We start from the raw sequence: 23571 nt of genomic DNA, 5'->3' as shown, positions 1-23571 counted from the left end.
CAAGGAGCTGCGCATCTGAATGCTCTGTGTTGATTCTGTTGTCCTGTGGCCCCTGCAACATCAAGGAAGCTTTGGTGTGGACTGTGTGATGCATGAGAAGTGATCAGAAGCACGCAGAGCATACCCTGTTCCAGCAGGGATCCCTGAAGGCTACCCTGCTCCTCCAGGACAGCCATAATCCCTGCAACCTTCAAGGAGATGGCTCAGGAGGACGGGTCCTGGTATAAGCCATATGCCCACCACACCAATCAGTTCTCCCAGACCTCTACCTCTATAGGGAAGACTTCATCTTAAGGGTAGAGGAGTGGGACAAAATGAAGAGATGAACTTGGACATAAGGGAGAACATTCATTTGTTGACCAGTCTTGTTCCTACCAGCAGGCATCCCAAGCAAGCATATAATGCAGACTGGATTAATATCTGGAAAAACCAGAGGAAAATGTTGCCAGTTATTCTGTGGGTCTGAAAGCAGTCAGTGCATCCAGGTGAGAAGTAAGAAAGGTGAGTGGCTTGTCACAGTGAGTCAACATGGAATAAAGGGTCTCCAGTGGCAGAAGAGATAGAAAGGCAGGGCTGGAGGAGGAGTTTGGGGGAGGCAGTTGGTTCCAATGTGGTGGGAGAAGGTGGGTCTGGCTACCAAGAACCTGACTATATGACCTTGTGGAGGAAAGTTTACAGATAAAACCACCCATCGCACCCATCACGGGTCCAGATGAGTCACGGCAGGATATTTTCAAGATGGCAGTCCGAGGCTCGGAGAGGAAGAGTCAAGGACTCTGAGGAGCAGCTGGGCCCAGACAGACCTGCTTCACCCTGATCTGGCCACAGGCTCCTCTGGACATTGAGTGAAACCTAGAGAGACCCCTTTTCAGAAATATTTTTTAAATGTATAAAATAAGATACATCGGCTCATAAAATAAATTAACTATATATCTAAATACAGTTTAAAAGGTAGTAAACAACCACAAATAATAATATATGACCTTCTGTATTGACTTGAAGAATAAGCTTAGAGGAAGGCCTAACAACTAGTGACGTTGAAGTCATGGTGATGATAAGTGAAATTTAGAGTTTCAAAAAAAACTGTGGTTTAAGAGAACTTGTGGTCTCTCTTGGCAACCAAACCACCAATCTTCCTAACCCACTATTTGACAACCTTCCCTCATCATGGAAGACAAGGCTAAATTTGTTTTGTTTTGTTTTGTTTTGTTTTTCTTCTTCTTCTTCCCTTTTTGGTACTGGGGATAAGTTCCTAGCCCTTTTTATTTTTACTTTGAGATAGGGCCTTGCTAAGTTACTGAGGCTGGCCTTGAACTTACAATCCTCCTGCCTCAGCCTCTTGAGTCACTGGGAAAGACAGGTGTGTGTCTCCTCACCTGTCAAGGCTAAATTTCTTATAGGACTGGAAAAGTAAGACTTTTTCACCCCATGTTTACAGACCCTTGAATGCTATGGACAGATTCCTGGCATGCACCAATGCAGGCTGAGAACTTCTGCAGCACTGGCCTTCATGGGCGGAGGGTCTGGTTAGCCCACTCCTGGATTGATCCACCACATTTCCAGTAGTAAGAGGTGGAGTGAGGAAGCCCCCAACCATCAGGGGCAGTTAGATTCCCTGTGAGTAAACCATTCCAAAGGAACAGACTTCATTTATAACATGTGGGAATGTTCAAGTCTAAGGTACACCAAGAAGAGTGGGGTGAAAACAGCAGAGGTTGTAGGGAAGGGCAGTCAGGAGGCAACCGAACGTGTCACTGGAGACTTCCATGGCTGCAGGGCGCATGTCACCTCAAACTTTATATATTGAAATGCAGTCCCCACTGTGATGGTACTGGGGACAGGGCCCCTCGAGGGTACATAGATAAGCAGGGTGGAGCCTCGTGAATGGGACTCTGCCCTTATCAAAGGGACCCCAGAGAGCTCTCCTTTCTCATGTGAAGGTCCAATGAGCAGTCACCCATCTACAACCTAGAAGGTGGCCCTCACCAGAACCCAGCCTTGCTGGTGAGCAACCTCAGACTACCAGACACCAAAACTGGGAGAAAGAAGTTCTGTAGCTTAGTATCGCCCAGTTGGTGGTATTTTGTTACAACACACCAAGCTGACTAGGATAGACACAGCCTAAACTGTAGGACAGCTCGTTTTCCAAAAAATACAAGGAAAGAAACACCTGGAAGAGCCCTCCTAGAATCAGAACAAATTTCAAACATGGGCTTTGGGAACTGTCCCTTCAAATGAATGAATTTGATCACATAACTATGAGGCCACGGAGGCCCAAGACTTGACTGAAAATGACTAAGCAACCAGCCTACAGGTGGGGAGTTAGGAACCGCTTAGGTCTGGCAAAGGTGACCATAGCAGCAGCCATCAAGGAGATCCGAGCAGCTGTGTCCTCTGAAGGCCACCTGAGGAGGCATACCTCAATTCCTGGCACCATGGACTGGCTAAATTGACACATAAAGGTAAACTTCACATGTGCCCAAGACGTCAGACTTAACCCGTCTCCCGAGTAGACATCTGTTCAAAGAACCAAAGGAAATTGGTGAAGAATTAAAGGAAGATGCAATGACAATGTCACATGAGTCATACTACCAAAGGGCAGAAACTGTGGAATTGAACTGTAGAAATTTCAGATGGAATTTCTGGAGTTGCAAGGGGCAATTGTGGAAGTGAGCATTTTGTAGAGGATCCAACAGCAGATGTGAAGCAGCAGAAGAAAGAACTAACAAACTTGAAGGTGGGCTGGCAGAGGTGGCACAACCCAGATGACAGACAGGTAAAGGACGGAAGAAACCAAAGACCAACTGAGAGTCCTGAGGCACACACGCGTGTTGCGACCCACGCGTAACAGAAGCACCAGAAGAGAGGAAAAGTGGAAAAACATCCAAGACACAATGACTTGAAACTTCCTGAATTTATTGAAAAACTCTACATATACAGTAAGCTCAACAAAGCTGTCCTCCCCTGGCCCATTCTGCACAGCTTGGACCTGCCGAGCCTCCACATCACATGAGCAAATTCCTTAAAATCCTACCCCATGTACATATGTCCAATGTAAATAGCCAACATGAGTCCAGCAGGATGTTTGAGGTGCATTTGTACCATAGAGGAGCATCCTGACTCTGGAGCACCCTCCTGCCCGACTCCAGGGCTGGTTTCTGTCTTTGGTCTGCTGGCTAAGTAGTGATTGACTGGATGCCTGCTGTGAGGTCTGTTCTCCCATCACCACCCCTGAGCTAAGTAGGACAAATGCAAAGGGATCCACAGACACATAAGAATAAGAAAGCTGAAAGACGAGGAAATCTTGAAAGTAGCAAGTAAAAACAAACTACCTATCTACATGTTCAGTGTAATTTCTATCAAAATACCCAATGATATTATTCCCAGAAATAGAAAAATAATCCTAAATTTTGTATTAAATCACAAAAGATCCTGAAAAGCCAAAGTAGTTCTGGGGGGCAATAATAAATTTCAAAAATTTGAATAAATTTAAATAAATTCAAAATTACAGCTGGAGGTATTAAAATACATGACTTCAAAACATACCACAAGGGGCTTGGGGAGATAGCTCAGATGGTAGAATGCTTGCCTCATGTGCACAAGGCCCTGGGTTCAATCCCCAGCACAACAAACAAACAAAAAAACCCACAAAACAGCCTGGTACTGACATAAGAAAAGATGTAGAGACCAGTGGAATGGAACAAATCCACATGTTTATTGCCAGCTAATTTTGAACAGATGCAGCAGGAAAATCTCTTTAATAAATGATACTGGGAAACTGGATATCCAAAATCAGAAACTGGACCACCATCTTTCACTTTATTCCCTCCCCTCAAAAAATCATCTCAAAATGGATCAAAGATTTAATGTGAAACTGAAAACTATAAAAGTACTAGAAGAAAACATAGGGGAAATGCTTCGGAATATTGTTCAGAGCAAAGATTTTTTTTTTTTTTTTAATGTGACTCCACAAACAGACAACAGAAGCACAAACAGACAAATGCTCTGACATCAAACTAAAATGCATCTCAACAGCAAAAGAAATGATCCACAGAGCAACAGAGAACCTACAGAACAGGTGTGGACACCTGCAAGCTACTTGTCCCACAGGCCTTAACAGCCAGAATAGGTAAGAATGTAAGCAACTCAACAGCAAGAAGAAAGGATGATCCCATTTAAAACCCGGCAGGTGACCTGAGTAGACATTTCTCAGAAGATACCTAATGGGCCAAGAAGTATTTTTTAAAACGCCCAACATCACTGATTGTCAAGGAAATGCAAATCAAAACCACAGGAGACAACATAACACTCAGTTAGAATGGCTACTATCCAAAGAGAGCCCCAGCACCGCCAATAGAAGAACACAGAGCCCCAGATCGCCAGGGGGAGAACACAGAGCCCCAGCCCTGCCAGAAGGAGAACACAGAGCCCCAAACTTGCCAGATGGAGAACACAGAGGACCAGCACTGCCAGAGGGAGAGCGAAGAGCCATAGGCACCATGGGCACCACCACCGACCTTGTAAACATAAGCAGGTGAAAGTGCCCAATCCTATCTCCATTTCTAAGACCTCATCCAAGGAAGACCTCTGCCTTCTGCCCCTGAGGCTGAACCAAGTTCTCTCCCTCTGAGCACTGCTACTTGACACTTGACCTGGACCCCGTCCTGCCCAATCCCAGGGTTAAGTGTTATAGTTAAAGCTTCCTCCTGGGGTTTCATAAACTGACTTCCAGACCACTCACCTATAATCGAATCAAGCCTTTTTTGAAGCACACAGGTGGTGGCTGACCAGAACATAAAGCTGTTCCCCTGATCAGCCCCGAACAATTGCAAGGGCGCCCCTTATAAGCCTGAAAACCGCAAAAGGGACATTTGGGGGTCTAGCCAATGCAAGCAAGCCAGGTTACAGAAGCGGGAGAGTGTAGTCAGGTGGCGGGACCCTTAGCCAATCACAATTAGCCCAGTCACCCCAGTTACAGAAACAGAGCCCTGTTACCCTAGTTATAGAAACAATGCCCCATTAGGTAGTTTCATATTCTTAAATGTTTCTATAGCAAAAGGAAAAGAACATCTTGCCGCAGTCATAATAACCCTTCCGCTTGCGTGATTGTTTTACAAAATGGAGTCACAAAACAAAATGGAGTCACTTTGGCTTGACTATCACATCAGGTGCCACTTATACTAGAGACCTCTCAGGCTTTTGCACACTAATGGCCTTCCCCACCTGCGTTGGAATCAACCCAGGGGCTAACATCTTACAATTTATAAAAACACAACTACACCTCCCGTGAGATATTTGGCTCTCACCCCTTCAACACTTTCCTTCAGGAAAACTGTTTGCAAACACAGCTGCTCCCTTCCCTCTGGAGCATTCTCTGGGGCACTGCCCCCTGTGGTATCACCCCCTGCATGACAAGGACACTGCCCTCTCGGGACAGCAGTGCTCTGGGTCAGGCAGAGTGCAACCCCCTGGCTCCAGCTTCCCTGCTGTCCCTTCCTCCTGCCAGCTCCACCCCTGAGCCACCAGCTTTGCCCCTGAGCCCCTAGCTCAGCCTCCTCTGGGTTCCTCCTCCCACCTTTTTGTATTTTCCATTCCTTTGCTCTCTCTTTCTTTGCTCTCTTGATTTTTTGGTTACACTTTCCTGAAGGGACCTGCTTTCATGGATTTCATTATCAAACCAACTTCCTCTACCCCATGAGCTGCTGCATTGACCCCAACAGTTCTTTCTCTGTCTTTTCTTTAAATAGTCTTTAAATAGTTGTAAATGCAAACTTCATCTTCAATTCTATATTTAGTACCCTCCAATAATCAATCATTTCTCTTAGTGAAAAATCCAAAACCTCTACAGGGCTACTAATGATCCACAGCAACAAGGCTCTACCCCTCCCCAGGCTGACCTCTGTCCACCTCCCCAGTCACTCTGCCTCCCTCTTCTGCCCTTCCTGCCACCATCTCAGCCTGGACTTCTCTGTCCACTTCTGCTCTCCTCCTCCCAGCAGTGAAGGTTGAGCACTAGGTGGGCAGAGCTTCCCTAACCCCCTGCTGATGCAGACCTTGCTAAGGTCTGCCTTCACACCCAGCCTACTCTCTGTTCCACAGTGTTCCAGAGAAACAGAAGCACATTCTTATTCTCTATAGGGCTCAAGCCCTCTTGCCTTCTGGAATTAGGCTTCATTGAGGCCAATCTTCCTCGCCTTTTGTATATCTTGTATCTCCAGGCACTGCAGACTGCAGCAGGAGACCTCCTACTTCAGGGGATTAAAAGTATTTGTGGAATTAACGAATGGAACCAGTTAGGGTGTGGGGGGGAGTGGCAGAGATCTCCTAAATCCTGGCTGAGTGGAGGGGATTTGTGTTATGCTGTGGGCCTGAGTCCAGGCCCATCATAGCAGAGTGCACTCTGATCTTCCTCTCCCTTCACCCCTTCCTTCCTTCCCTGAAACTTTATTAAGCAGAAAATACTAAAAGTCTAACTTATCCAAGACAAATGTTTGGCACTTCAAAACTCCTTATTTGCTCTGGGCCTGGGGATATAGCTCAGTTGGTAGAGGGCTTGCCTCACATGCATAAGGCTCTGGGTTCAATCCCTACACCACCACAAAAAAAAAAAAAAAAAAAAAAAAAAAAATCCTTATTTGTTCTCTCTTATCTCTAGGAGATAATGCAGGACAAAACAAAAAAAAAACAATTCCAAAGTCTTGGTTTCCTTTTTCATTTATTCTTGCCCCAGCTGTCACACATCAGGTTTGAGGTGTGCAAGGCCAGTTTCCCCACAGTGGGTAAGAGGTTAGAACTGCCTGTCCATAGGCTGTGAAAATGCAAGGGAATCCCTCAGGGACCAGCCAAGCTGCCTTCTCATGGCTTTTCTATCATCCTCCTTGAAGTCTTTCTTATTCCCAGCATTAGAGAAGACATACTGTGAGGATGGCCTTAGGCCTGAGCCTAAGCCACTCCATTTTAAAAACTCGAGTTTGAAACCTGCAGTCTCACCAGGACACCCCAGAGCCCTCCATTGTGGCCTCAAACAAGTTACTTCCCATCACCCTGATGAACAGAGTGAAGCCCCTGGCAGGCTGTCCTCACCTGATAAGAGGGAAAGGCAAGAAGATCAGGGGGAAGACACCAGACCAGATGTTTCTGGCCCCAGGGTGAATGATGTTACTGAGAAACCCGGTGGTAGCTGATAAGGATTGAAAGGGGGGTCGAAAAGCCCTCAAATTTAGTTAAATAATAAAGCAAATGAACAGGGATTCAGCCAGCCGAAACAAGGATGCACTCGAGCTGGAGAGCCTCATGAGGACCTGACATCTCATCAATTGTCATGGTTCCTGAGCCTCTGCGTGATCCTCACTGCTCTCAAACTCTACCGCCTCATCTGGACCTTGGTGAGAGCTGCAACTTCTCCCTACAATCCTCTCCTCAACCGGTCGTCCACTCCACCAAGGAAAAGCCTGCCTTGGTTCTGGACCTGGTCATTGCGGTCTGAGTGAGTGTGCATCTGCTGGACATAAAGCCTAAGGCTGGAGAATTTTGAACTTAGCACACAGAGGGAATGTCTGTCATGAGCCTGTCATGATTAAGTGTGTTTTGCAGTACTTAGAATTGTTTGCTGTTAATCAATTATGTCTATAGCATTAAGGATTGTTGTTTTCTTGATTAACAATCTATAAAGTTAAACTGTATTGAGTAATTTGAGAGAATAAAGCATTGAAAGGGGCAGAAGTGCGTGGACATTCCTTATTTCTCCCCTCGACTGCATACGTCGCAATTTTGCCCCCTAGCGACATATGCCTAAAGAAGGAAGGTCCCCACACAGAGGCCCATCTTCTGATGTCTCGTTGGCGGGGGACCTCAAGTCACTGATTCCTTACAGCCGCAGGACCCTCTGCACACTAGCGGGGATGCTCAGCCTGGGCTCTGAAACCAGAGTCCTGGTCCTGCCTTGGACCCAGGAGCTGCTGCCTGCAGACCCTCCCTACCTAATGAAGACCTGTCCTCTCACTCTGACTCCACAGCGGCTGTGCTGCCTGCTGATGGTTTTTCTAACAGCCTCCTTGAAGTCTTTGTTCCTCAAGCTGTAGATGACTGGGTTCATCAGTGGTGTGACCACGGTATAGAAGACAGAGATGATCTTGTTGATTTCGGGTGACAGGTGGGCACTGGGGCGCACGTACATGGAGATCATGGTCCCATAGTAGATGGTGACAACAGCCTGGTGGGACCCACAGGTGGAGAAGGTCTTCCTCTGTCCAGAAGCTGAAGGGAACTTCAAAATGGAGGACAAAATGAAGACATAGGACATGAGGGTCAGGAGAAAGCAGACGCACAGCACTGCGACCGACAGGACAAAGATGGCCATCTCAGTGACGTGGGCACTGGAGCAGGAGAGTTGCCTGAGTGGCGGGAGGTCACAGAAGAAGTGGTTGATCTGGTTGGGCCCACAGAAGTCCAGCTGGGAAATCATCATGGATGGCAGAAAGCCTGTGCCTACCCCTGTCAACCAGCAGAGGGCCACCAGGTGCCTGAAGGTGTCAGGGCTCATGAGGAAGGGGTAGTGTAGTGGACTGCAGATGGCCAGGTACCGGTCATAGGCCATCATGGCCAGGAGGAAACACTCAGTAGTCCCAGAGAACACGAAGAAGTAGAGCTGCACCATACAGGTGGAGAAGGAGATGGCCCGGCCCCAGGAGGCCAGGTTGGCCAGGAGAAGGGGCACAATGGTGGACGTGTACCAGATCTCCAGAAAAGAGAGGTTCTGAAGGAACGTGTACATGGGGGAGTGCAGGCGCCGGTCCTGGCTCACCACTGCGATGATGACGATGTTCCCAGTGAGGGTCAGGAGGTAGATGAGTAGGAAAATGGTGAAGAGCAGGGTCTGCCACTCCTGAAGGGTCCGGAATCCGAGCAGCTGAAACTTGGTGACCGCAGACACATTTGGGGCTTGCATCATCTGGGGGCAGGGAGTGCAGAAAACATGTATGAAAAGCACAGGGTGCGAGGACAAGAATATTATGACCGCTGGTGTTTGGACCTTCGGGGCTTTTTGTTTTGTTTTAGGTTTGCATGTGCTGCTCTTGGGAGGTTCAAATGCACAATCCCATGCTCCTTTTATTTGACCACATTTGGATCTGCAGATCAATGGCTCCGGGCTTCCTGACCCAGTCACTCCTCTGTCTCCTCAGTGAGGATTGCAAATGTGTTCTGTTTTCAAACCTCAGCATGGCCTTGTCTCTTTGTACCTTCAGCAAGTGATCTATTTGACCAGAAGCCTGGGGTCCCCATGGGAGCACGTGCAGACTTAGGCCACTAACACCCCCACCTACCGCCTTTTGTCCAGTTCCTCTGTACCCTGAAGGAGTGGTGTGCATGGGTCTCGGCCTGTCCCTCACTTGGGCTGTGTCCTCCCCCACACTGGGAGGTGCTGCAGGTTTCCAGCTCACTCTCCTGTCCAGCAGTGGCCACCTCTCTGCTGGAGTTGTTCCTGTTTACCAAAAGCCTGGTTTTCGCTCCCTGTAAAGGAGAGGTGAAGCACACCATCAAGGTCCAGCTGTGCTGCCTCCGTGGGCGGCCCACCCCCGTGGACTCCTTCCCTGGTGGAGACCGTCCCTTCCTTCAGTGGCCCTTAGTCCTCTGCTTCATTTATGAGTTGGTTTGTTCGTTTGCTTGTTGTAGTGGGGGTTGAACCTGGGCCTCACTTGTGCAAGGCAAGTGCTCTACCACTGAGCTCCACCCCAACCCTTTCGATTTTAGACAGAGTCTCACCAGTTGCCCAGGCTGGCCTTGCACTTGCCACCCTCCTGCCTCTGCCTCCGAGAAGCTGGGATCACAGGCGTGACCACCACCACCCCCAGCTCCTCTGCTTGCTTTGTCCACTGCTCTCAGGACCCCTCCCTCTTCCTCATCAGCTCGTCACTTAACATCCGTGACCTTCCTCTGGGTTCCACCGTAGCTGGCTCTTCACGTTTGCAAACTCTCAGGGTTTACAGCAGCTCAGCATGCAGCTCTTGACTTTACTCATTCATTCATTCATGGTGCTGGGGTTACACCGGGCCTCCTGCTAGCCTGACTCTAGGTTCAGTCTCTCAGCTCTTAACTTTCAATTTCACATGTCAGTCTTGAATATTAGTGTGCAAACAGCTGTCCCATCTGAAATGCACCCACAGATGTCCACTCAGCTCCTGAGCCTTCTGTGACCTCACCTCCCAAAGCTGCCCACCAGACCCTTGGTGCAGCTGTCCACCCCCACTAGGGGGCACTCTTCACCAGTCGCTCAACCAGAAACCTTGACTTTGACCCAATATTAGACTGTTCTGCAAAATCAGCTGGCTCCACCTGCAATTATTTCCAGATCCAGGGGGACCATTATTCTGCCCACTTTGCTGGCTGCCTGGAATAGGTGCCACCATCTCTCACCTGATGGCTGCAGCGCTATCCCTGCGGCCCTCCATGACCACCGTGCCCTACTCAGTAACTCAGTCTCTGTGAGGAAGTGAAAGCCCATCTTACACAGGGGCACAGAGGAGCTGCGGATTGTCCCTGGTTGGTGAACAGAACACTGGCCAGTCCACACACTCCCCTGAAGACCCCCTCTTCTGCTGATTTGCCACTTGGCTCATCATCTCTAAGACTGCAGTTCGTTTTTTGTTTGTTTGTTTGTTTGTTTTTGCTGTGTTCTGTTTTCTCCTCTTGTGCTTGGGCAAAAGCATCAGGAAGGCTACGTCCACTGAACATGGAACCTTTACATGGACTAAGAGGACATCGTAAGCTCTATGAAGCTGCCTTCAGGAGCCCAGCATGGAGCAGGAAGCCTCATGCACACACTGGATCTCTTAAATCCAGCTCAAGATGAGGCCATGGGGACCCCAGGGCATTCTTGGTTGGCTGGGCCCTGTGGGTCCTCTGCCCTGCCTCTCACACCTGGGTCTGCTCTTCTCCTTGCCCATTTGGCTCCTGACTCTCATCTCCTCTGGGTTCTTTTAGCCACCCAGATCTTGCCTTTCTGTCCCCTTCACAGGCCCCTGGGATATTGTCCCTGGACATGTCTGTGGGCTCATTTCCCACATCCTTTTGCCCCCTCAGAGACCACTTCCTGCCTGAAGTCTGGAGGAGCTGGTCACCTGTGTGACCAGCAGGTGACACACATCCAAGGCAAGTGCTGCCCCTTGGCCTGAAGAGCATATCCCAGCAGTTCTGCCTCTGACCTTCGCATAACAACCAGGGGATGCTGGATGCTAGAATTTAACCACATAGAATGATTTGCTCCAAGACTGGGTGATACTTAGAAGCTGTCTGGGCACAGAGCCATGATACAGCTACGCCCCCAGATTCTTGTAGTAATTAACTATGCCATCTTGGAACATGGTCTTTTCCTGCCTTGGTTTTCTCACTTTTTTGTGTGTGAAATTATCATGTAATTAAGTACATCTATTTACTATTCCTTTTAAATGTAATATCCTGCTTATCTCACTCACTTTTACAGACTCTAATATACACTTTATATCATACTTTTATTACCATTGACCTTGATCATGAATAAATTAAAAATAAATCATTTAGCCATGGGGAAGTATGATATGCAGGTTTGTGAGACCCCAATAAAAGCAAACAAGCACAGCATCCCACTAGACTAAGTTTACAGGGTTTTGGGCTCAGTTTCCCAGTTAAAGTTCCTTTTTGGGGGGCAGGGTACTGGGGAATGAACTCAGGGGCACTCAACCACTGAACCACATCGCCAGCCCTATTTTGTATTTTATTTAGAGACAGGTCTCACTGACTTGCTTAACACCTTGATATTGCTGAGGCTGTCTTTGAACTCCAAATCCTCCTGTCTCAGCCTCCTGAGCCTCTGGGATTACAGAAGTGCACCACAGCTCCTGGCTAAACTTTCTCTTATATGTTCAAATGCAACAAGAAACTAAACTTATTTAATTATCATTCATTGCTTAAATACTTTCAATAATAAACTCACTACAATTACTTAAATATTATTTCCAACTTTTAAAATTAGCTTCATTAGCCGGGTGCTGTGGCACATGCCTATAATCCAGGAGGATTGAGAGTTCAGAGCCAGCTTCAGCAAAAGCAAGGCCTAAGCAACTCAGTGAGACCCTGCTTCTAAATAAAATACAAAATAGGGCTGGGAATGTGGCTGGGAATGTGGCTCAGTGGTCAATCCCTGGTACCAAAAAAAAAAAAGGGGGGTGGGGAAGAAAAGAAAAAGAAAAAAAAATTAGCTTCATTACATTAGCAGAAAAGAATAAAAATTGCCTCTCAGAACACTGCCTGCTTCAGTACTAGGGCAACCAGCATAACCTCAGGTCTAATTCTGTACTTTCTTTTCCAAATTATATGAGAATAAACACAATCAAGAATGTTACTGTTTTTATATGCCATCTGCTTACGGTACATTAAATGGCCTTTGATGTCTCAGGAAAACTTCTTAAGTTTTTGTTTTTTGGTCATTATAGTTTTATATTCCAGCAACTTTAGGCAAGATCATCTCTTTTCACGTAGGCAGAGCATGTGTGAAGGCTCAAGTTGCCTTGACAAGGAGGAATCCACAACCATAGCCAGGAAACTGTGCCCTTGGATGTGAAACACATACCATGCTGATTTTCTCCTTGAAAAGCTGCCTCATCTGCACACGCCTCCCCTGCTGTCCCTCTGGCCATCACACGGAGACCCAAGGGCTGCTGCTCTGAAAGCTGCCTTGCCCTCCTCTGACCCAAAGTCCGCCTGCATTTTCCTTGTGAGAGCTGGAACTTGTCTCTCCTGCTGGTGTCTGGCTCTGGGTGGAGCGGACTTCTCCTTTCAGTAACCCTGGGTATCTTGGGGACCTGGCCCTTCCGAGAATCCTTTTCCCCAATGTGTTCTATAATTTGCCAATCAAGTCTGTAAACAATGAAAGATTGAGATTCCTCTGTGTCCACTGAGGAATTTGTTGTGGATAAAACGTTGAGATAGAAGCAATTCGTACATTCTTTTTGAAATGGATTTTTTTATTAACTTAGAATGGGTCCTACCTTTGCTATAATATATGTATGTATATGTGTATATATGTGTATGTGTACATGTATACATGTATGTGACAGCAAAGGTAGGACACATATACAAATACACATATATGTATATACATATGCATAATATGTGCAAACTAACTCATTCAATTAAAGAAATCTTACAAAAGCTCATTCTTTTTTTTTTTTTTGGAACTGGGGATTGAACTCAGGGACACTCTACCACTGAGCCTACATCCTCAGCCCTATTTTTTATTTTATTTAGAGACAGTGTCTCATTGAGTTGCTTAGCACCTCGCCACTGCTGAGGCTGGCTTTGAACTCTCGATCCTCCTGTATCAGCCTCCTAAACCTCTGGGATTACAGGCATGTGCACCATACCCAGCTCAAAAGGTCATTCTTGGGCTGGGGATAGAGCACAGTTGGTAGAGTGCTTACTTCAAATGCATAAATAAGGTCCTGAGTTCAATTCCCAGCACCACAAAAAAAAAAAAAAAAAAAAAACCTCATTCTTAGTGAATCTCTCAACCTAAGAAAATGTAATATATGAATTAAGGATGAATTGAAAAAGATTATCAACCCAGCTCTTAAGTATAGGAGGATTTATTTTTAATCTAAGTATGTGGAAGTCTGTCTACTTAAGGTTCAATTTATTAATATTTCTAGTTAAAGTGATTTTGAATATTTCAGTTTAAAAGAAAGTGATAAAGAAGTTAAAAATAAAAACTCATTTTTACTTTTTTAACCTATCATTAATTTAATAAATACATGTATATTTAGCACCTACTACATGCTTTAACTTCTTTCAGGTATTAGGATACACGAGGGAATCACACAAATAACATGACAGTGTAGTCTACATCATTACTTATTTGTGGATGCTGATTTGATTAATATACAGTTTTTTTAAAAATATGATTTATATGTATAATTTTAGAAAATTTGGAAAAAGAAAGAAACTACAGACAAAATGTATATTTCCAAATACCCAGAGTGCTATCACCTAGAGTCAGGCTCCTGGTGCTCTGCCTTAGACACTCCTCCTGTGGCTCACCTACTGGGTCACACAGCAGGGGTTCTAGTCTATAGTCTGTAGCTTGGCTTTTCTGCAGGTCTTTTTTTTTTTTTTTTAATGGTTAATGTCCAGCCTGGCGTGGTGGCACATGCCTATAATCCCAGTGGTTTGGGAGGCTGAGGCAGGAGGATCGCAAATTCAAAGCCAGCCCCAGCAACTTAGCAAGGCGCTAAGTAACTCAGTGAGACCCTGTCTCTAAATAAAATACAAAATAGAGCTGGGATCTGGCTCAGTGGTCAAGTGTCCCTGAGTTCAACCCCGGGAACCACTCCCCACCAAAATAATAATAATAGTTAATGTCTGTGATAGGCCTTTTCTCTCTATAGTGGGAAAATTAATATACTGTTTATGGATCCTGTTTCAGGATAGACCATTTCCATCTGATGTCATTATAGCTCTTCTAAAACCTGAGTGCTTGCAGAGAGAGGCTTGGTAGGGCCTGCAAAGCAGATTGTGTATTCTTTCTTTGTCAGCTGCAGAAATAACGTGACAGACCTATGTGCAGGTCAACCCCAGCTGGAGAAAAGAAGAAGGCCAGCTGCAGGCTTTCAAAGACCATCTCAGCTCACCTCCAAGGCCAGAGGGGCCCTGGGATAAAGCAATGCGCACAGTCACCACTAGAATATATCAGCTGCACAAGTCAGTCCAGCTGCCCAGTGAGAGCTGGTCATGGTAGGCAAGGGCATCAGGAAGCTACCGACCAATGTTCCGCCATGTCATGCCAGGGTGGGCTTCCCTATCCTGCAGCAAGGAGACACTAGCTGGAGACACATTGTCTCTAGAAGGAAGGGAATATTGACATGGCTTGAAATGTATAAAGTGCAGGGCACAGTGTGCATTTGTATGTTCCCACAGGATTAAAGACATCAACCTGTGTGCACCCACAGGCTGCAGGAACTTAGTTTTGGAAGGCCCTGCTCTGTGCTCCTCTCCCACTCAGTCATTGCTATGGTGTGGCTCTTACTTGTCCCTCAAGGGTTCATCTGCGGGAGTGTGGGTGAGCCCCAGAGAGATGGAGATAGAGCCAACAGGGCCAGCCAGAGCCTGTGCCATGCTGTTTGGACTTTCAGTCACCAAAAGTATCAGCTAAATTGTTCTTTTCCTTATAAAGTCAACCCATCTCACGTATCATGTTAAAGTAATGCAAAATGAACTCATGCATTCATCTTCCCCTCTTACTCCCAGCCCAAGTCACATGGTCATTCTTTCCAAGAAGCTTTTCTTCCTATGTGCACCATGATTTCTGAGAGTGACTCAAGATAGTAATATGTCCTAAGAAATGCTCATTTGTAGTCATTAACTTCATAGTGGATCAAGCATCCTGTTACTGGCTTCTCATTTTGAATGTGGCACACTTATTTTTGAATTGCATATTAATTAAGAATTATGTTGTGAAATTGGGTATGGTGTAGTCTTCCTGCAATCCCAGCAACTTGGGAAACTGAGGCATGAGGATAGTATGTTCTAGGCCAGCTTTAGCAACTTTGCAAGACCCCATCTCAAAACAAGAATTTAAAAACAAGCTGGGAAAGTAAATCAATGGTAGAATACTCCTGAGTTGAATCCTCATTAACACACGTACACACACAAGGTTACACTGTTGAATTAAACATAAATATCCATTTGTGCATCACACTAAATTAATACATTTACTAATGTGTAAATATTTAAATTTTATCTTGGATTAATATTTCAATTTTTTATATATTTTCCAGTAAATTTTAATTTTTTTTCTTCATAGGTACATAGTTGATTAATTTATTGCTGCACAGAGAAGTTTGAAATTCTGAAATGAGTTAGCACCATGATATTGGTGATATTATGAGTAGCCTGGCTATGTTGTGGTAACTGCTGTAGATATTTTGGTTCAATAAAAGGAAATGTGTCTAAAACTCAGGCTGAAGTTGCATGCAAGACTATCTATTGCTTAGGTATTACAGAAGGACAGATGATTTGATAGATGGATAGACAACCAAGTGTTTTCTAAAATTTAATTCTATAATTTCATAGACAAAATGATCCTGAACTAAGGTGGAGACACAGTTTGTTGACAAAACCTAAACTCAAATTTGTCAGTATAGGAATTGCCTCAGCACAGGGTCACAGGGGAGGGATTTCCCAGGAGTGCCAATCAAGGCTTTACTGCCCCAAAGCCCCAGCCCCTCATCCTAACACTGCACCATTGCTAACCTCCAGAGAGGGCTTGATGTGCAATGGGTACGTTAGATGTCCAAGTCCTGCAACCTAAGTTATTGGAAGAATTATTGTCACATATATTATTTTTATTTCTATTTTTTTTATAAAGGACTGGGATTATCTTAATAGTCTATGTCATTTCTGGCTGCATTGTCTGTGTACCTATTTGATCCCCTGGGCTATTATGAATAATGCTTTGCACTCTTCCCAGCAGAGTGAGAGATGACATTGTATTTTATCAATATGTTAATGTCCCAGGAAAAATTGGGCAAAATGATTTCTTTTAAAAATTAGAACCATTCTCTGGAATCAAGTAATTGAGTTAAACTAGTGAATTAGCTGAAGCAACCAGCCACAGAGGATAAATGAACAGGCTCGAAACCACCAGTCACTCTTTCCAGGACAGTCCCATCCTGAAACTGGCAGCCCACTTGCTGTTATCCTGTCACCACCTGGCCCATAACTAGAGAGGGAGCCTTACAGAGGAACAGCTCTGTTTGGAACACACCCTGGAGATAAGGAAACTCAGAACAGTTAGCCCCTGAAGACAACAGTGTCCCCAGAGACCTGCACTTCCTCTTCTTTCTCCCATGGTGTTCTGTGGCTGGGGAGCATCCACTGGGTCACATCAGAGCCACATGCTCCACTCTTAGTTTCCACCATGCCTTATGTAGAATCCATGTCACCATAGGGAACAGGCAGAGAAGTCTGTGTGAGCACCAGGGTCACTGCAGGGGCAGGTGGGAACATGGGGTTTGCAAGTTGTCTCAGCTTCAACTGCTCTTGGGACAGTCACGGGATTGTAGATGCTACATCAATAGAATGAAGCTCCAAGGGACACCAAGGGACGAGAACTCATGACAATTACACAAGCCCTTCAAGGTCCCATCCCACCAGGCAGCTCAAGGGCTGGTAAGGGAGGCCCACGGGGAAGAGGCCAAAGCAGGCACAGCAGGTGGTGAACCTGCTGGGCGCAGGTTAGACAGAGGGCATCCACCAGGGCTGGGACGGCTTCCGGATGTAACTGCTGGGATGCGGCTGTCACCACCACATCCACCTAGGAAGATCAGCTCTTCAGAGTAATTTTACTTTTGTAAAGTTAAATTTTGGATGAATATTGCTTTTGAAGGGCCTAGTTAGGGTCACCTACCTTTACTTATACACTTTGAAAATATGTCCATTTCCAAAATAAGTTTATGCCAGAATCTCTAATCTTTTGGATTTTTTGTTGTTCTTTGGTTTTTGTTTCTTTTTTTTTTTTTTTTTAGGTGATCCTTTTTTTTCTCTCTCTCTCTCTGTTTTTTTTTTTTTTTTTTTGCATTACAATTCTTAATACACCTTTATACCACAATTTATCATACTTCTGTTTGTATATAAGATATGTTGACACTTGTTTCTTTATTTAAGTGTTTTACCTCCTGTTTCCACTTTTGGGAAACCACCTTCAAACACCATGATGAGTTTTTTCCTGATTTCCCTCCCACCTTGCCTCGAATTAATCCAATAACTATGTCCTTTATCTTCCTTTAAATGTCATAGAAGGCAGAAGAAAATTGTTTTTCCTTTGGCTCATGGTTTTTCCTTCTTGTCCTGCAGTGGAATTTGTGGGAGACCCATACATTCAGACCCTCTTAGCATGGACCTGCAGCAGGAGTGCTCAGGGCCAAGGCATGTTTCTGTATTAAATGTCATCCACAACTGCACAGTGTGAAGCCTGGACCTGCTCTGGCGGCCTCTGAAGAAGTGTGCAAGTCCGTGGCCTGGAGAAGTGCCCCCGCCTTTCTCCTGCATTTCACACAGACTGGAGACTGGATCCATACGAAGGGCTGGGGTGGCCTCTAAGCTCCCTGGAGAGCTTCCCGGACACCTTGCCCAGTGGAGGCCAGGGAGGCCTGGCATATGTGTCTTCCATTTGTCAGATGGACAATGGGCCTTGTGCAGCTGCAGTCAGGGCTGGGCTACCTCTAAAAGCCAGAAGAGCACCCCACGACTTTGCTGTGCCATTCCACCCCAGCTGCCCTGGGATGTCCCTGAGGATATACAAAGCCTCTAGTCCACACTGACCCAAGGGCTTCCACACTGACTGCCTCATCAGCAGTGTAGACATACTGTGTGCGGTGACAATGTGAGTCAGCCATTGGGATCCATTTTCTACCAATAAAAATCACACTTTCTGGAATAGCACACACAACTAGCCCTATCCGGTCTCCCTGGAAGGCCACCTAAGAAGGAGAGATATCAAATTCCTGAGGACCCAGCACACCAGAAAAACAGAGTCCTGCATCTTCGGCCGCTCTCTGCACACTGCTTCCTCTGAATAGAATCCTCGGAATGACAGGGCAGGCTGTATCTGCCAAGCCTCCTGAGCACCAAGTTCAGACATGAGCTCCTTTGTGAGCTTTCAGGCCCATCCCTGGGCTCACATGCTACCTGTGTTCTGCTGCCCCTCCCCCCAGTACTTGGGTCTGGCAATGTCACCCCTCTGTGTCACTATTTTGTCCATGTGCCAGTTTCCCCTGAAGCAGGACGTGCACTCTGGTGCATGGCAGCTGAAATCATCTATTAAACCAGTAAGTGGTGGCCTGCAGCCAGCCTAAGGAACACAGGACAGCACTGTCCAGTCCAGCCCTGTCCACAGCCAGTACTGCTCCCTACATGTGCTCAAGCGGAGACTTTCTCCCACACAGAGCGGATATAAGAGAGATGGCAAGTCTCTCTTGGGCCATCACATATTTTTTTTATATTTCTTATTATATTTATTCCATTAAAAATACTTCCAAAATCTACAAAAGTTAAATGTTCCTCTAATGTAAATTTGCCTCACAACATCCATGGGCCATCACATTTATTAACTTCCTGCAGGAGCTTGACTTGACTTTACTCTGTCCTGGCTCAGAGGAAAGGGACTTGGGAATAAAAATGTGAACAGAATGCATTATTGTCCCTGAATCAGGCAAATTGCATAAAATAATGATACAAACCACTCTTTAAATGTAACATTATCACATAGATACAGTTTGTTGAAATGCAGGTGCGCTACCTGGAGCTCTGGGCATGGAGAGTGCTGGGGAGGGCATCCGCGTCCTCCGTATCCACCTCTGGTAGGCCCTTGGTCCACTTTCACCATCACTGGACCCTGGGAGTGGTCAGAGCTTGGCCCTTCTCCCTGAATTCCTTCCATAGCAGCACCAAGGTGCACTGGGTGCCAGCATCCCTCCCTGGGCAGGGAAGGCTGGTGCTGTGCCTGCAGGGAGTAAGAGACCACCTGGGTGGGCCAGGCTTCAGTGGGGCTTCTGGGGAGAAAACACAGGGCTAGGAGCTCACACTCATTAGGTCAGTGCAATAGAAAACAGGAAACAGGGCTGGAGACACGGTCGCAGTGGAGTGTTTGTCCAGAATGTGCAAGGCCCTGGGTGTGGACCCCAGCATGAGCACTGAAAAAGGAAAACCATGAAAAATAAGAGCAGAAAATAGCAAGTGTGGGGAGCTTGTAAAGAAAGTGGAACCCTTGGCACTGTTGGAGAAGCTAGAACTACCTTATGATGTGGAATCCCACCTCCAGGTGCAGACCCACCAGAATAAACCAGGGCCTGGAAAGATTGCATGTGTATCTGTGCTCTTAGAGGCATTCCACATATGGCTGAAATATGGAAGCAGCCCATGAGTTCCCTGACAGAGGAGTTAATAGTCAACTGTGGGGTGTGTGTATGTGTGTGTGTGTGTGTGTGTGTGTGAAATGAAACATTATTACGGTTACACATGAAGAAATCTGCAACATGCTACCATGAGGATGATTGTTGCAGAGGTGACACTGAGTCAAGTAAGTTGACAGGAAAGACGAGTATCAGAGGACGGCACCTGGGTAAGTCACTGGGAGTGGGCAGGATGAGAGGGACAGAAAGCAGAAAGGTGTCGCCAGCCACGGGGCATAGCAAGCAGGAAGTTATTATTTAACAGAGCGACAGCTGTGTACGGTGAAATGTTTAGGAGATTATCATCATTTTCAACACTATTGATGTATTTAATATTACCAACTCTGTGCTTAAAAACGGGATTGTTAATTAAAAAAAATATATTTTTTTAGTTGTAGTTGGACACGATACCTTTATTTATTTATTTTACGGGGTGCTGAGACTTGAACCCAGTGTCTCACACATGCTAGGTAGGCACTGAGCTACAGCCCCAGCCCCCAGAATAGTAAATTTTTTGTTAAGGATATTTCACCCCATTAAAAAAAAATGTCAGGATTACAAATGCAGGATGCAATTGCTTAAGTGGAAACAAACAGAGACATTTAACAACCCCAAGCTGGAGGGAAATGCTGAGTCAGACCTGGTGCTCTTGAGGTCTCAGCTCAGGCTGTGGGGCTGGGAGATTGTGGATCCTCAAGCAGAGAGGAGGGTGGGACCCGGGAGAGATGAGGGCCTTGGCCAATAGGGCTCCTCGTAAACAGGAGGCTGTGCAGAGACCAGGAGCCCACCCCTGGAAGGAAGCTAAGGCCAGCAGCAGAGGAGAACTTGGGTTCTGTATTTCAGCCAGCTGATGGCCTCAGAGGAGGCAGGCCAGGGAGGCTAGAGGAGGAGTGGAGGATGGGCAGGGTTCCCCCGGGAGATCCTAAACTCTGCACCCTGAATCGGTCAGGATTAGGGTCAGGAATGGAGAGGCTGAGCATCAGAAACGCGTTAACAACAAGGAGTATTGGCACAAAGATTGTTCAGCCTGAAAGAGAGACCGTGAGAAACAGGAATTCAAGTTAAATAATCAGATGCCCGGGAGGAGCTTCCCACGGGCTACTATCATCCACCCCACCATTGGCCCACTCCTAAGGGAACTTTGTTTTTAAGAACAATGTTATAGACCTCATTAGCCTCCCAGTGTCAGAAAACAAGCTTAAGAAGCAATTTTATGCCTGGCCCTGTGGTGCACGCCCTAATTACAGTGGCTTGGGAGGCTGAAATGGGAGGATTGGGAGTTCAAAGCGATTCTTATCAACTTAATGAGGCCCTTACCAACCCAGCAAGACCCTGTCTCCAAATAAAATGTTAAAAAAAAAAAAAAAGCTGTGGATGTGGCTCAGTGGTTAAGCACCCCTGGGCTCAAGCTCTGGTGCCAAAAAAAGAAAAAGAAAGAAAGAAAACACTTTGAGCTTTGCGCTTAACAGCTCTAAAACAATAAGTGAGCTCCCCTACCTCACCCCAACCTCCTAAAAACCACCATGATCCCACCAGAAATGATGACCTTTCCTTAGCCTGCCAGTCAGATGGGGGTGTCTGGGTTCAAATGACCCTAATAATCAACTTATCCATGCATGGGAGCCAATAGGTTGCTTTATTGTATTTCAAGTTTTGTAAATTAGATATTCCAGCCTCTGCCAGAGCCATGGGGACAGAACAAGATCATACAGTAACACACAGAATGACACAGATGTCATGTTGGATGCATAATGGTCACCTCTGAATTCTCTCCTACCTTCTAAACTGTCCCCTCCCCCTGCTAGTATTTGCTGAGTGTCATATGTGCCACTCACTCTATGAAGTCCCAATGACATGGCAGTGAAAACAGGAGCCCGCCCCGACCTGAGGCAGCTCATCTTCTGACTCATTATCCTTGCTCCACTTATTTTGTCATCTCTTTTTCTGTCTTTAATTAAATATATCCAGCTTATGCCAGGACCTCTCTTTGGCATGTGGTGCCTCTTAGCTCATGTGACCCTCTGCACAGCCTTGTAAGAGGGCCGCAGCCCTGACCTCCAGTGTGAGATGAAATGCAGCAGGGAAAGTGACCCAGCTCGTCCCAGCCTCTTAGCAAGTGGCACAGCCTGCAACCTGGAACCAGGTCGGCTTCTCTAATTCCAGGCCCACGGCCCTTTCCCTTTCTTCTCAAACCTCACATCTTCAGTGTCCTGCTCGCACCTGAAGTGCTGATCCATTTCACCTCTCCACCTCACCTTTGGGCAGGCAACCTCAGGGTCCTTTACACCCCACTGACTACCAAAGCCCAGGCCAGGATTTGTACTCATAGGCATGAACCTTGGAGGACAGGCCAGGGCCTGAGTCATCTGGCCCAGCCACTCCCTGCAAACTTATCTTGCTGCCACTCCTCAGGCCCAGCATGAGCCTGGCTGGCCGCCTCTGGCCACCTGGTGCCCCAGCTGCCTTCCTCCACACCCGCTGTGTGCACTGGTGGGGGATCTACCTGCAGCTTCACTCACCCCCACACATCAGCAGACCTGGCAGGGTCTTCCTGGACCCTGCAGGCCACTGTAGAATCCTCTGCTATATTCCTGCAGGACCAGTGGGTGATATTTCTCCCAGGTAATAACTTGTAATGACACATTGGCCTGACTCTGTGCTCATCTCTCCCAGTTGACCTCAAGGCTGCCTGAGAGATGAGGTCCTGGCTCTGTTCCTCATCCTCACGCCTCAGGCCCCAGGGTTCCGTGGCTACCAATAAACATAAACATGCACAGACAGACTGATTTGCCAGAAGCACGACCCACTGTCACCTTAAAACTCATCCATAGTGAAATTACACTTTGTTCAGATGACAGACACTCCCACCGACCTGCCAGCCTTCTGGATGACATTAAAGACCTCATTGTACTCCTACAACTTTGCCTCCCCTTGGGGGAGCAGGTCTTTGGTTAATCCCCTACCTGCTCCTGTCTCAGTCTCCCCCCTCCCATAGATGCACTGATGGTGGTGGGAAATGTGCCTTCTAACTAACACCTTGGATTACCTCTTTCTCACTTCCAGTGTATGTGCTGCCCCAATTGTAATACACCAGTCCATACTGGCTGTCAGCAAATGGGTGCCACATTTTTTAAAATATTTATTTTTTATGTGATGCTGAGGGTGGAACCCAGTGCCTCCCACGTGCTAGGCATGCGCTCTACCATTGTACAACCTCAGTCCCAGTGCCATATTTTTTAAACCTTCAGAATTGTTGCTGGGCTGTAGACCTATCATCATTATGTGCATCTATTCAGGTATCTCCTCTTCAATGGTTTCATTTCTTTATCATTAGATAATTCACAGAAGATAGAAAAACTAAAGTTGGTGGAAAGAAGATTAAGAAAACTGAGCATACTATATAAAGAAAAAGATTTAAATAATGACTATGCTATAGGAAGACCATGGAGTGGATTAGCAATAAGGAGAGGAAGGAGCTCAGTTATTCTTCAAATCTCCTGACCCTGGAAACATTAGTAGCTGCTCCACTGCGAAGGTGCACGCCCAGACTCCAGGGAGAAAGGCTCAGCTGGGCTCACCCTTAGGCAAGTAT

At 46.4% G+C, this 23571-nt stretch overlaps 1 protein-coding gene across 1 annotated transcript; it reads right to left on the bottom strand.

The window, feature by feature from the left end:
• Positions 1-4940: 4940 nt before the first annotated feature.
• Positions 4941-8947, bottom strand: LOC139703660 (olfactory receptor 11L1-like). The gene is made up of 2 exons (XM_071607139.1): positions 7991-8947; positions 4941-4988 (listed from the first exon to the last, which is right to left on the bottom strand). Exons 1-2 carry the CDS (start codon positions 8945-8947, stop codon positions 4941-4943), a joined length of 1005 nt encoding a protein of 334 aa, XP_071463240.1.
• Between the last annotated feature and the right edge of the window lie 14624 nt (positions 8948-23571).

The sequence above is a fragment of the Marmota flaviventris genome, assembly GCF_047511675.1.
Source record: "Marmota flaviventris isolate mMarFla1 chromosome 5 unlocalized genomic scaffold, mMarFla1.hap1 SUPER_5_unloc_2, whole genome shotgun sequence".
Lineage (NCBI taxonomy): Eukaryota > Metazoa > Chordata > Mammalia > Rodentia > Sciuridae > Marmota > Marmota flaviventris.
The sequence above is the reverse complement of the archived record's forward strand: the minus strand, read 5'-3'. Positions and strand labels throughout refer to the sequence as shown.

Excerpts from the sequence above, each read along its gene's own strand:
- LOC139703660 (XM_071607139.1), bottom strand. The coding sequence starts at position 8,947 with ATGCAAGCCCCAAATGTGTCTGCGGTCACCAAGTTTCAGCTGCTCGGA. Across the intron at positions 4,989-7,990 it reads GAGTCAGAGTGAGAGGACAG|GGCTCTGTTTCTGTAACTGG; the intron begins GTCTTCATTAGG and ends CTAGGGTAACAG.